This window comes from Tauraco erythrolophus, chromosome 5, assembly GCF_009769465.1.
Source record: "Tauraco erythrolophus isolate bTauEry1 chromosome 5, bTauEry1.pri, whole genome shotgun sequence".
Classification (NCBI taxonomy): Eukaryota; Metazoa; Chordata; class Aves; order Musophagiformes; family Musophagidae; genus Tauraco; species Tauraco erythrolophus.
The window spans coordinates 27,208,128-27,221,421 of NC_141469.1; the positions used below are offsets into that span (position 1 = coordinate 27,208,128).

Genomic DNA, 13,294 nt, shown 5'->3' on the forward strand with positions numbered 1-13,294 from the left:
GCTATGTAAAATCTCTCCGCCTCACCCCCCCCCCCCCACACTTCTTTTTCCTTCTCTCTCTAGGATTTACCTATAAATTAGTTATTTTTGCTCTCTCTGCTATAGTGTGTCCTGAAGTTTTTGCACTGAGATGCTATACAGCCACTGGAATAGCTCAGCATTCTTTTCCAATTATTATTCTGCTGAGGTTTGCAGATACTTGGCTGTAACAAATCACATCCTTGTTCAAACACTATTGTGTTTTAGGTATATTCTTGAAACCAAGAAACCTCACTCTGGGCAGTCAGTCCAGAAATGGATGAAGTCTGTGAAGACACAGTTCTCAAGGCACATTTTATACAACTACATACTGTGTTTGAAACAATTAACCATTTAATTTCAAAATAGCAATGCTTCGTTTCTGGAGAGTGGCACTTGCAACACTGTCATCCTTTTGTGTGAATCTTCTTGCCTGGGAAGGAGGACAAGCACTGGACTGTGGCATTTAAACCAGCAGTATTACAATGAATAAGAAGTGATGGAAAAGCATACATAAGATAGCAGGCAGCGTGGGCGTTCCCACAAAAAGTACAAGCTGCCTTCTCAAGCAACTGCTTGCTTAGAAATCTCTGTAATGGACTTGGAAGCATTGGCTGTCTTTCCCTTTGCTTTCCTCTAAAGTTATTCCTGTGAAGTCTCCATCTGGCTCCTAAGCCTCAGTTTATATTTCATTTTATATTTTGAGTAGCTGCCAGCTGCAAGGTGTATGTGTGTAAGAGAAGGTGAGAAGGGAAAAGAGGTGAAGTCACTAAGCCAGAAGAAAGAGAAGAGGCAAAGCCTTTACCATTCTGAATTGTACAATGCACCAGCTTTTTATCCAAGCCCTAAACAAAGAGGTACATTCTTATACCTCATGGTTTAAGAATGGAGCTATGCCTGTGTCACAGGCTTTGACCTGAACATGTTTGTGTTTGGGGAAATGCAGAATAGAAGAAAGTGGCATTGCTTATTGCTTTTACTCTCTACTGCCTGAGAGAGATTAAAATTGAATGCAAATGGGAACACGACATCTTCTGTCAGAATGAAGATTGAGTGTCTGGGTAGCAATACTGCTGTCTGGAGGAATTAAAAAAACGTGAGTCAAAATCCTTCACTTCTTTACCAAATCATGAGACCAGATTTAAAATTCTGACTTTTATAATATGCATCTCTCTCTCTCGCCATCAGATCCTTTGATTTGTACTCTGAACTGCAAGATTGCTTGCGTGCTCTTTTCTGGGAAACGATTGAGTCTGAGAGTTTACATTGAACTGAGATGTTCCTATAATGACTTCCAAGAAATCACCTGATGAGTTTAAATGAACAAATGTGAGAATTGCAGTACTGCATTACTAAGCTGGCTTCACAGAGTGAGATAATCTAAGTGTAATGATGGAGGTGATAAAGGCTAGCACAGAAGCATAGCCTGGAAATTACAACTTCTGTTTCCAGATCTCACATTGACTCTGCCTGGGCCGTGACCAAGCTGCTGATTTCCAGTGGTGAAAAAACATTTAATTTCCAGCACAGTCAATGAAACCTATAGATACTTGTTATCTCTGAAACCCATTCATTGTCTCAGGCTTCTCAAAAGATTTTAGCCTTAGGAATCTCTCTAGCCAAAATCTATAATTTCCAGCGGATATTGTGAAGCTCTCAGTATGAAGTGCTGTACCGTGAGATGCTTCAATAGATACCTGTCCTTGCTCTTAAGTCTCTCTTGTGCTTTAGGTAATAGCTGGTTGTTAAAAACTGTAATGCAGAGGAATAGTAGTAGTGCTATGAAAATCAGTGGAAGCTAAAAGAAACCCCTCCCTCTGTCCTATCTTCAGTTAAAGACCCAAAGTTCACTTACTAAAACACTACATGGACTGAAATCAAGAGTCCTTGACATAACAGGAAAGTGTTTAACCTGTTAAGCTTCAGGGAGAAGCTATGGTAAGATAGGAAACCACCAGAAGTTAAACAAAGAAATCGGATCTTGGTCAACAATAACAAAACCTGGAGATGCTTAATGAGATAAAATGATTTGGGAGGAGCAGGGAAAGAATTGTCTTTCTGTAGCAGAAGAATATTCAGTTGTGGGATGAATTATGAGGTAGGAAAGTTAAATAGATGGAAAGAGATTCCAAAGTTCAAATGAGAAGACTTGCATTTTAAGAAACATCCTGGAGTGCTGAGGAAATGTGTCTAAATTCCAGTATTTCTGTCTGGATGTGTACATTGGTACATAAATACTCTCTGTTGAGCAAAGAATAAAGATATTTTAGAATCCCGTGCAAACCGCATGAGTTATATCTGTCACTCGCGCCTGCATTAGTGAGTTACAAGTCAGAAATTTTTAACTCAGGCTGTGGTTCTGGGCAAAGTGCAAGTGTTACTGGGGGAATGGCATGAATTTTAGAGGCTATGCAACCGCATCTGCTCCTGAGAGTTTACTGGTACACCCACACTGTATGCTAATATGCTCCAAGCCAGCAGCAGTGACGATATCCTGCCCAACCTGAGCAAGTTAAAGGCACAACAGATGCAGCTTTTGCATTTCAGCGCTGCATGATGAATGTCCAACCAGGGGATTACTCAGCTGGGCCTATGAGAAATCTGTAAAATGGAGATACGAGAACTTAACTATTTCCTAAAGGCTTGGAGAGAACTAATTGAGGATGGTAAGACTTACAGAGACGCTGATATTTCTGTACCTAGGGTCCTGCTATGCACTCAGTTATAGTCCCGAAAAGCCTCTTAAAATTATTTGGTCAGAGAAATCAAAGCTTCCTGAATCCTGGGCTGTGTGTTTGTCCTATTTGAAAGTGCTGAATATAACTCTTCTTAGAATTGGTTTCATTTAATCTTTCTTCATTTAACCTGAAAATACACTTCTCCAACTTCTAAAGGATGAATTTAGGCACCGAGGTGAAGATTGTCATTCAAGGAAGCCCTTTAAATAAGTTTTAGCTCAATTAAGGCTTTGCTGAACGTTGCAGCCTCTGATCCTTTAAAAAATGATCATAGTGTGACTATTAGCGGTGTATATGGCTAGTTTACTTCCTGCATGAGGTTCCCAGCTCCAGCAAAAGAAAGGATGTGTCACTTCATCTCCAGATACGTGCCATGGACTGTGGTGTTTAGCATAGAAGTAAATAAGCTGATAATGGCTGCTAGTGGCTTTATGTAAGAATACATCATGCAACAGCATTACCATAAAACCATTACATTTAGCTGCAGTTAATGACAGAGGCTTACACTGTGAATATGTGGCTGTAGAGATAAGGGAAATCTAGCTGTTCCTCTTTTAGCTCACCAAAAATGACTAAGCAAGACAGTCAAAGCGATAAGTGTTTGTAAATATTCATTGCATCTCACTCACTTTTTTTATTTGTTTTTCCAAAGCTCTTATGGTAACAGCATCCCTGTCCATGTTAAGTCCCACAGTGAAGACAATGTGGTACTGTTCTTCATATACTTTCCTTGGCAGTCAAGTTTTGTCTTAAGGATAGCTAAGTGAGGTTTGTACTCCTACAACAGCTCGTTTGGAGAAGACTAAAAGTGTTTTCAGAGTCCTGCTGTAGTGTGACATCTGTTATTGTCATATCACCTCAGCTTAGCTCCTTGGGGAGGACACCACTTGCAAAGGAAAGGGTGTGGTGTGGCTGAGCAAGAAGGTTCTCTAAGCAACAAGGAAAAATCTCCTCCTCCTCAGGGAGTTGATCTCTGGCTCTTCTGCACCTCTGGTGATGGGAAGAGTGCAGTGATGTTCTTTTCCAGATCTCAATACAGGATGGGTTTAGTAAGAGGGTTGGATGGGTTTAGTAAGAGGGTTGGACAGCAGTGGGCTGAGTTTCTTCAGCCTGAACAAGAGATGGCGAAGGGAAGATCTTAGTGTCATCTTCAAAACCATGATGGGTTGTTACAGAGAAAACAGAGCCAGGCTTTTTGTGGAGGTGCACAGTGAAAAGATGATAGGCAGTAGACACAAGTTGCAGCAAAGGAAATGGTGTTTAGATATAGAGAAAAAATTCTTCAAAGCAAGGGTAAACAAACACTGGAACAGGGGTCTGGACATGAAGATACTGAAAATTCGTCTGGACAGGGCCTGGAACAACCTGATGTAAACTAGAGGTTGAACCTGTTTTGGATTGAAGACTTGGAGAGGTCTCTTCCTACCTAAATGACTCTGTGGTTCTAGTCTAAAGGACACATTTCTGTTTCTTATATTGCATTTGCCATTCTTTCACTTGGATAGTTTCCGGTAGCCCACTAAAAGATATCTGTCACGCAGGTTTTGTTCTTTCTCTTCTCAGATGGGAGAGTGTGGGGAAGAAAAAGATGTTTACAATGGTTTGGTTTAGTGTTGATTGGATTTTTTAATATCTAAGATGCTGTTTGTTCATAAAGGAAAAAATGAGGTGAATATTTACATCTGGCAGGGGATCAGTGCTGCTTCATAGGTGCTGGGTGAGTCTGGTTCCTCTGGAGTCAACGCTGGAGGAAGTTCTCTTACTCTCCAATGAGCCCTAGTGACAAGACTTCTTGGCACAGAAGCCAAAGTGTTGTCTGTCTCCTGTGTTCTTTTTTGCAGGGTATTATTTAGACTACCCTACCTGCTGTTCTTAATCACTTATCCTAACACCAGGATTTAGGATTATCCACTAAATTGGTCATTTTACTTCTAATTTATTTTAATTAGAGACAAATAATTTTACTGGTAGTTGAAGCTGAATTCAGAGCTGTAGCCAGAAACTCTGATTATTCCTCTAGTGATCTGTGGCTTCAGTACAGAGGCTTGCTTCCTTCTGTTTTCCTCTCTTTTATGTCTAGGTTAGACTGGAGGCTGGTCTGTATCAGTTTAGCTCCAGCTGGAGATCTCTCCCTTCTTGTTTATCTCAGTTGTACCATGCGTTTCATTAAGATGCTGTTATTAGCCATATGAAATGGAGGGATTAAAAAGGATGAATGAAATGAGAAAAGACCCTGGAGGAAAGAACTCTGTTAAATTCACGCTAGAAATCCTTGTCAAGTGTGTATGAGAAAAGACTAGAAGTCTGTCTTTTTTAAGCTGTATGACAGTGTCTCATTTTCTTTTCTTTCCTTTTTTAAAAAAATTATTCAGGTCCTAGTAAAAAAAGCAGGTGCCCAGCCCCTCCCTGAAATGTTGTTATAGTACCCAGAAGAAATACCCATCCGTGTCTGCGGGCCATAGAGAGAAATGTGTTTTGCATGGCCCATGAACTCCCTGCAATGTCGCAGCTGTTATATATAGCGTGTGGCATTCTGATACCCGTACTAACGAAAGCACTGAGATGGTCGGAATATCCCAAAATTACCTGTGGAATCATCTTGCCTCAGTTTTCCTACACCCTTGTTTCAAAACTGGGTTGAAATCTGGGTACTGTTCTTGTCTCTGACATGAGGTTCCGATGTAATTTCAAGTGGGTCTCACTGTCTTTATCATTTAAAATAGAGATAAAACACTAATCAAATAGAAATAATCAGAAATCAATGGAAATACAATTGACTTTGATACTTGGGTCACTAATATTAACACTGCGCTTTGAAATCCTTCTTTGAAATGTGTTGTCAAAATGAGATGTTTTAAAGGTGGGATTGGGTTTTTTTGTTTGTTTGTTTTCCACTTAACTAGGAATTAAATACCAGCTCTGGAACATAAAGCTTATGACTGAGTTGAGTCTCATATGTTTTCAATGTGGCTGGTCCCTCTAAATGTGTGGTCTTCTAGTTTTTTTGGTTAATGCTGAGGAGTCCTCAGGGATTTCAGAAGTTAAGATCAGTTACTGATGGAAGGAGTTATGCTGTTTATTGTTAATTTGCTAGCATATTTATAGAAATGTCCAGACAGTAGTAAGATTTTCTCTGCAGGCTGTTTTGCACCAAGCTGGCCGTGACCATACCTGATACCTGTTCCTAAACCTAACTGCTCTCCTGGGCTAGCGTGGAGACCTAACTGGGGTTTCCATCCTCCTCCAAGAGCTTGCGGAGATCTCAGACCCGGAGCTACTCAGAGCAGCCTTGGGACTGCTCGATTTGTGTCAATGGATTGAACCATTTTTAACCCGAGACTGATGGTGATTCCATGGGAAGTCAACATTTTTCATGGCTTTAGCTGAATGTTTGGGCCAAAGAGGTCTTTTGGTTTGGTTTTTAAACTATATCAGTGAGCTAAAATATTCCCTGCCCTCAGTTAAGCACTTCTAGTAATATTCTGTCCCTGGGAAGCCAAAGTAATGTTGCTCTAAGGAGATCCCATGTTGCAATTGATTTGGGTAAGTTATAGTTTCATTTCATTTTCTATTCCTGTTTTTTGTCCCGTGAGTACAACACTAGAAGTCTCAAGCTGTCTTTCAGCGAGGAAAAGACAAAGAGGAGCTTTTGTGTTTCTCACCATCTCCTCAGACAGTGGGTAGCGCTTACGATTTGCTGGTGAAAGACTTCCGTGACCTGAACGAAGTTTTAGGATAGACAGAGTGTAGGATTATGCTCTAAATTGGGAGTTCTGTATGTGTTTACACTTCCTAAAAGTTGATTCACACAGCATCAGTTAAAATAACTCCAAGATAATACTTGCAGCATGATCTTTGTGGTTTCGTATGAAAATAATGCAGAGCTTCTTTGTTGATATGCAGTCCATTTTTTTAATACTTTTTTTAACCTAGAAATTAGTTTGGTTAGGTTACATATCTCTTTCTGTTCCTTCTTGTATCATGAGCCTACCATAAATCTGTAGGCTAACTCACAATACAGGTTTGAAACCATCTGTCATTTCTGGAATATAATGTCAGTGCTTCTAAAAAAGCCTTTTTCCACATAAACATCCCCCTCTTCAGAGTCAGGAAAAGCAGCCCTTCCCATCTAAAACATACCATTTAGTTTTCGAATTGCCATTTATTTGGCTCGGAAAAGGACAGGGCTCTCAAAGGAGGAACTATACGGTCAGTACCGGACAGGGAAAACATCAGAGGCACACAGATGCTAAGCCCTGCCTTTTTGGAACAGCAAAGCTGGGTGAAGATCTGACCCGGTCACATAGCAGAGAATGTTTTCTTCTCTAAAAGGCATGGATTTTATTCCCCTCAGTATCACACTTTGATGAATTATTTGTCATCCTCCGAAAGGGTCTGAATGAAGCAGTGGGCTGTGCCAGCGCTGGGAGAAAGCTCAGTGCCGTGGCTTGCTTTCTCCTGCAGTCCTGCTGAGGCGAAGCATGGAGAGGGGAGGAGCAGCGACAGGGCAAATGCCTTCCATGAGGCCCACGAAACACTATCTCTTGCAGGCAGCTGTTGGGAGCCTCGTGGCGCGTGCCAGGCGCGGCGTTCCTATCAACCCGCAGCTTCTCACCAACGGGTCGGGGCCCCGCACCAGCCCTACGCGCTCTACGCAGACCTTTCATTTAAAGCATTTCCTGGGGGGCAAACAATGTCCCTTACTCCTCAGCAGCATCCCATCTCCGCTGGGCCAGGCAGCTCCACTGAGCACAGCGTGAAGTAGAACAGACCAGCTTAGTAAGCCATCTACCTGCAATAAACTTGCTTCCTAAAATAGCTGCAGAGCCATGGGGTATTTTTATAGCAGCTACACAGGCCTTTTCTGCTCTGAAGGACTGTAAACTTTGAAGTGTCAGCGTGTGTGTAGAGTGATGCAATTCTGCCTGAGTTTGAAGACAGCCTGGAATGATAAGCCTGGGAAGGGTGAAGTACCTGCTTAATCTTGGTTAGGCTTTAAATGTGATACTCAAGGGTGTCAGTGTAAATATCAACTCTGTGAGACCCTTCACTGCTGGTGGTTTTAGTAGTCATCAGGTGCATTATCTTAATGATCCAAATATTTTACAAGATGTAAACAAGTAGTATTGTTACTTTAGCATTTTATCTTCTTTCTATAAGAAAAAGTGGGGAAAAGAAAATCGTGTTTGCTGCCTTTAGACAATTGTGGATGTAGGATCTCAACATGAGTAAACGTAATAATTGTGTGATAGCTCCAGGCTGGCTGAGGCCACTTCTTCCACCCGTCCCCCTCACCACATCTCTTCACCTGTTTGTGCCTGGCCGTCTTCCAGCCCCCATGTGAAGAGTGCCCTGGCTGAGGAGAATAAAAAAAAAACGTGGTATCAACTGGAGAGGAGAATGTGCTGCTTTGGGAGGATCAAGACTGCTTAAATTAGAAGCATCAAGGACAGCCGTTGCTCCGGCTATTTCTACTGGAAGGACAGTTGGGCATCCCTTTACCCTGCAGTTTCACCAAGAGGAATGATTAGGTTTCTCCTGCTGTTAGGTTATGTTAACCAAGTTGAAGTGTGTGGTTTGCGTCTGTAGTAACCTGGCTGAGAAGTTGGAGGTGGATCTGGACAGAAAGCGGAGCATGTGTTAGATGCTGAGTCCTCCTGGGACTGCCCTCTGTTTCCTCCGCACTGTGGATGCACATGGTGCTTCAGAAGCGCTCGTGACGACAAGGTCTCAGGAGCCCAGAGGAGCTAAGCAGGTCACCCACCGAGGAGGTGGAGAGGAATGTTTCCTAAAGCAGAAGGATGTGCTGAGTGACTGTTCGAGTGGAGCTTTACACCTTGTTAATACCCGTGGAGACGATGCACGACTGGCCAAGTGATGTGGGCACGGCTGCACGTTTGTCCTTGGAAGCACTGAACCAACCCCGTGAAGATGTTTGATTCAAGTTGCAAATGGAGTTTGAAGTAAGCCTGATCTGTCTCAGGGAGGTCAGAGCTCAGTGCTTTCCTTGGGGGACATTTTTGTCGCTGAGGCACCATGCGCCTTTGGTATTCTCAGAGTGTATTGGGGTGTCAGGCTGGCACGCCCAGGTATCCACATCTCCTGGGGACCAGGGAGAGGACAGTGTCAGTTATCACCCCAAGAGTGAACAAGCAAGTTCCCGACTGCCCTGGAGCCACCATGCAGGACCTATTCTGCTGCAAAATGACCACAAAGAATCTGTAGGAGCCATCTCCCGGGGAATACCAGCCCGAAGCCTCCTCCTCTGCAGCTGGTGCTTCTTCCACCCCAGTCCCTTCTTGGATATCAGGCATTTGGCCTGTCAAGAGACTCATGTTAACCCTTTCCCTGACCTTGTGTGCCGCTTATTTTCACTTCCACAGCTGTTGGATTTAAATTGGGAGCCTTTGGTGCAAAGACAGTGTCGTTTATTTTTAATCTGTGGCACTGTGTGAGCGTTAATTGGGACTGATAATAAGGAACGTGAACCTATTGGCACCCTTCTTGGTGGTTTCAGCAAGGAATGCTGGCATGGTGACAGCTCAGCTGCTGCTCTCTGCGTAAGAAGCACGCACTAGCCAGCCAACATGTTGAGGAAATAAGAAATATTTCAGCGATTCCTAAATGTGTCCATCCCTGTGTTTGAGCAGAAGTTTGCCATCTTGGCTGCTGTGTGCTGATGATAATGGAAACATTAGTTATTTATGGGTAAAATAAGGGCTGTTCTATTTGTGTTGTAGTAGTACAATGTTCTAAATATTTGGGCAGCCCAAACGCTGCTGGTGGCACGGTAACTGGATGAGAAAAACTTGGATGGCTTGGGATGTGGATGACACCATGCTGGTATATTTGTAACAGTAGGTTATCATCCAGAAAGTACCTGTGCAGTTAAAAATACTCAAAAGAATGGATATGCAGGCATTTCTGGAGGTAACCTGAGTCTTGACCGGTCCTTCTGAGAATTGCTGAGAGTCTTCCCATTTATTTCAGTGGCTGCTGTACTGAATGTGAGAGTTAATTTTACAGGTAAATGGCTGTAGGACCAAGCACCTCATGAGGAAAATAGCATCACCAAATCATCAGAACTCAAGGTACCATGTGGGTACCATGGTACCAGCTCTGCTGATCCCCAGGGTATAACCTAGATGCTATTAGGGATATTGTCACATCTGGGTTAGCCTGCGCTGTGTGATGGTCGGATCACTGTACTAGCAGATCCAGAAAAGGAACAGAAGGATATAATAGCCAGGGCTGGCTATGGCTGTGCTGGTAAGTGGGGACAGAAGGAGGTTTGGCGATGGTGCAGCTGCTCCCCTGGAATATGACGGAGGTTGCTAAAGGGGAGTCAACAGTTCCTTTGCTTTAATATTCCCCTGATAATTAGGAAACCTCGCAATATGGGAAGCTTCATCCTTTCATGTCTCATTTAGTGGTAAACTGGAGCCAAACCACAAATCCTATGTAATGTAGTTATATAAATAAATACAGTTATTCAGTTCCACAGGTTAACTCCTGGTGACAGAGAGGGTTTCTCCCCTCCTTTTTGACTTTGTTCTCTTAATTCAGATGAACATCCTCTTACACCGCGTCAGGAGTAGGAGCAAAGAACTCCGTTATTTGTCTTTGCTGCATTTGCAGTTGTTTTAACAGATCTTCTTCCCCAGTGCGCTTCCACACGCTTTTCCTTCTCCTTTCTGCTTCTGTCTCTGCTGTGTCCCTTTTGACAAAGAATGACCAGAAGCACACGTAGTGGTCCAGGTTGGAGATTGCTGCTGCTGGGCCTAATAGGATTATAAGATTTTCAGCATTAATCCTTATCCTATTCTTTAGGAAGACTAACCTTTTACTTAGATTTTTGCCTTCTGTTCCACAATTAGTTGACTCTTCAGTGATTTCTTTACATCTGCTGTTTTGTTCCTTTTCAAGGTGATTGTAATTCATGTAGACCTCTAGCATGGAGCAGAGTAAGAATTGTCAAGAGTGTTGTGATTATTTTAGTGCTGCAAGTGAACTTTTCCTAACTTGCTGATGAATGTCACTACTTCCTTGCCTTGACCTGTACCTTGAGGGTATGTGTTTGGTTTAGCCCAGACTGGAGGAACATATTTCTGTAGCTTTAAATGTAGGAACTACTACGTCATGCTCTGAGAGTCCTTGGTTTGCTGATCAGGATGTCTGCTTCTGCTTTTGCACAGACAGTAAAAGAGCCAAGGCTTTCCAGAGTACATAGCTCATTCAAAGGAGCTTTGAAAGATGGAAATGGGTGGGGAATGAGTTGACTCTGTATTTGTAGCCTGGTTTCCTAAGGAAATAAGGCTTAAGTAGTCTGTTTTTCCACTGCTGCTAGCTTTTGGATCCAAAAAGTGATTGTGGCCAAAATAGATGGGTCTGAGAGGTTAAGTTTCTACGTTATTTCTACGTAATTATTAACTACATGTTAGGGCGTGTAGTGATAGGAAAAGGGACAATGGCTTTAAACTGAAAGAGGGGAGATTTCGATTAGATATAAGGAAGAAATTTTTTACAATGAAGGTGATGAAACTCTGTAACAGGTTGCCCAGAGGAGTTGTGGTTGCCCCATCCCTGGAGATATTCAAGGCCAGGTTGGATGAGGCTTTGAGCAACCTGATCTAGTGGAAAGTGTCCCTGCCCATGGCAGGGGGGTTGGAACTAGATGATCTTGAAGGTCCCTTCCAATCCAAACCATTCTATGATTCTGTGATTCTATTCATAAGAATTGGCTGCTGAATAGTAGATTGTCTCTTAGCAGTGTCTGCCAGGAGGTAAAAGCTGCAGTGTTAACACCATAGGTAGGTCGTTCATTTGGCTTGCCAGCTGGCAGGCACCAGTCAGGCAGCCGATGCATTTACCATGCATCAGGGAGTACAAGGAGTACCCACAAGGTGTCATAGCACACATGGTTCCCAGGTCAGCAGGCAGTTGTGGGAGGGAACGGAGGGTCTGCGCTGTGATTTTTGGGGATATGTGGAGGAAAGCTGAAGTTCTGTGATGTGGTTAGGAGAACATCAGGTAGAACAGGAGTGTTGCAGAAGAAGATTAAAGAGAAGAGGAGAAACTGAGGAATGGCATCGTTGGAATTTGTGTGGTTTGGGCTGCTGCCCCCCAAACTGTGGGCCGTCAGGATAACTGTCAGGGAACAGCTTGTTTTAGAGGCAATGGGCTGATGTGCAATGGAGGAGCAAGGAGCAAAGAGCAAAGGAGCTCCAGGATGTGGGACACAAGGAACAGTAGAGTAAGAAGCTGATGTCACTACAGTCATTAAAGGAGAGAAGGGATTGAGGTGGGATGTGATAAAAGAGCAAACCAGCATTTTTCAGGCACTGGAAGGTAGAGATAATATTACTTCAGCTTGATAGGCAAGGGTAGCATGTGTGTGTGGGGGAGAGAAAGATAGAGGTGGGAGGGAAAGATTTAAACACTGGTGCATCCCGGTGGTGTAGAGATCAGTAAAGCACAGAAGGGAGGCTGAGAAGGATACTTAGACGAGGATTGACTTAGTGTCTTGGGCAGAAGGATAAAGAATCAGCCTTGGTTTTGTGTAGTGTGCAGAAGGAGTGATTTGGCAACAATCTGAGCATGGGGATGAAGGAAGGCAGGAATCAACAATAACTTTAATTACACAGGAAGCTTGGATGAGGTCGAAGAGAGGAGTATTGTCTTCAGCAGGCGAGAGGAACTGAGGGAAGAGATAGAGAATTGACGTGTATGTTTGAATTAAATCAATTGTCCTCAAGCCTGATCCAAAGAGCAGTGAAGACAGTAATTTAGAGACTTTTTGGAATATGCCCATGTGCAGGTATTTGTCTCCAAACCTCTGAATATGCTTTACAGAAATGCCTGAACATCTTTTGTCTTCCGTTTCTAGGGTGTACTCAGTGGTTAAGTGACTCCAAGCCACATACTAATCCACAGCAGTGGCAAGACTGGGGTCCAACATTCCTTAAAACTGTTTTCAGTCTGGTAAACCACAGCAGTAATAAATGTCCATATATGCACACAACACACTGCAAGGCAAATCAGTGAAACTCTCAATCTCCAATTTAGGGAGAGCACATCACCTTATTAACTGTCCCTTGCTCTGCATATGCAAAAGTATTGCAGTTTCCTTCCCTCAGAGGAATTTTTTCCAAGTGTTTATTGTCTGCAAGTAATTCTTTTCTAGTGATCCTGTGAACTGTTTGCTTCTTCAGGATCCAGTTACTTTCTGTTACCAGCACAAACTGAGGAAACGAATATCCATCATTCAATGATTATTTGCAGGAAATAAAAGCGTGAGATAGCAGCCAGCCTGGGCCAAGAAGGAAGGACAGAACTGCGGTACTTTTTATAAGGAGAGACAAAAATATCATTCATATGCTCAGCTGTTAGTTGCTGAATATTGTGGAGCTTTTTTCCTTTTGTGAGCTCTGCCTTCTTTGGATTAGATTCTGCTGCGGTTGAACTCAGAGGGAATATTTGTTATTAGCTTCAGTGAGAACGGACCAAGCTGTTGTCTGTGTGTCCTTCCTTGCCTTAAC

General features: G+C 42.9%; 1 protein-coding gene across 1 annotated transcript in view; it reads left to right on the plus strand.

Annotated features, from left to right (window-relative positions):
- The first annotated feature begins 8,725 nt into the window (after window positions 1-8,725).
- The window catches only part of REEP1 (receptor accessory protein 1), a 52,872-nt gene continuing 48,303 nt past the window's right edge, over window positions 8,726-13,294 (plus strand). The window contains exon 1 of the mRNA XM_086611332.1: window positions 8,726-9,316. Coding sequence (XP_086467458.1) covers window positions 9,288-9,316 — 29 coding nt within the window. The 5' untranslated portion in view covers window positions 8,726-9,287. The remainder of the gene's footprint in view (window positions 9,317-13,294) is intronic.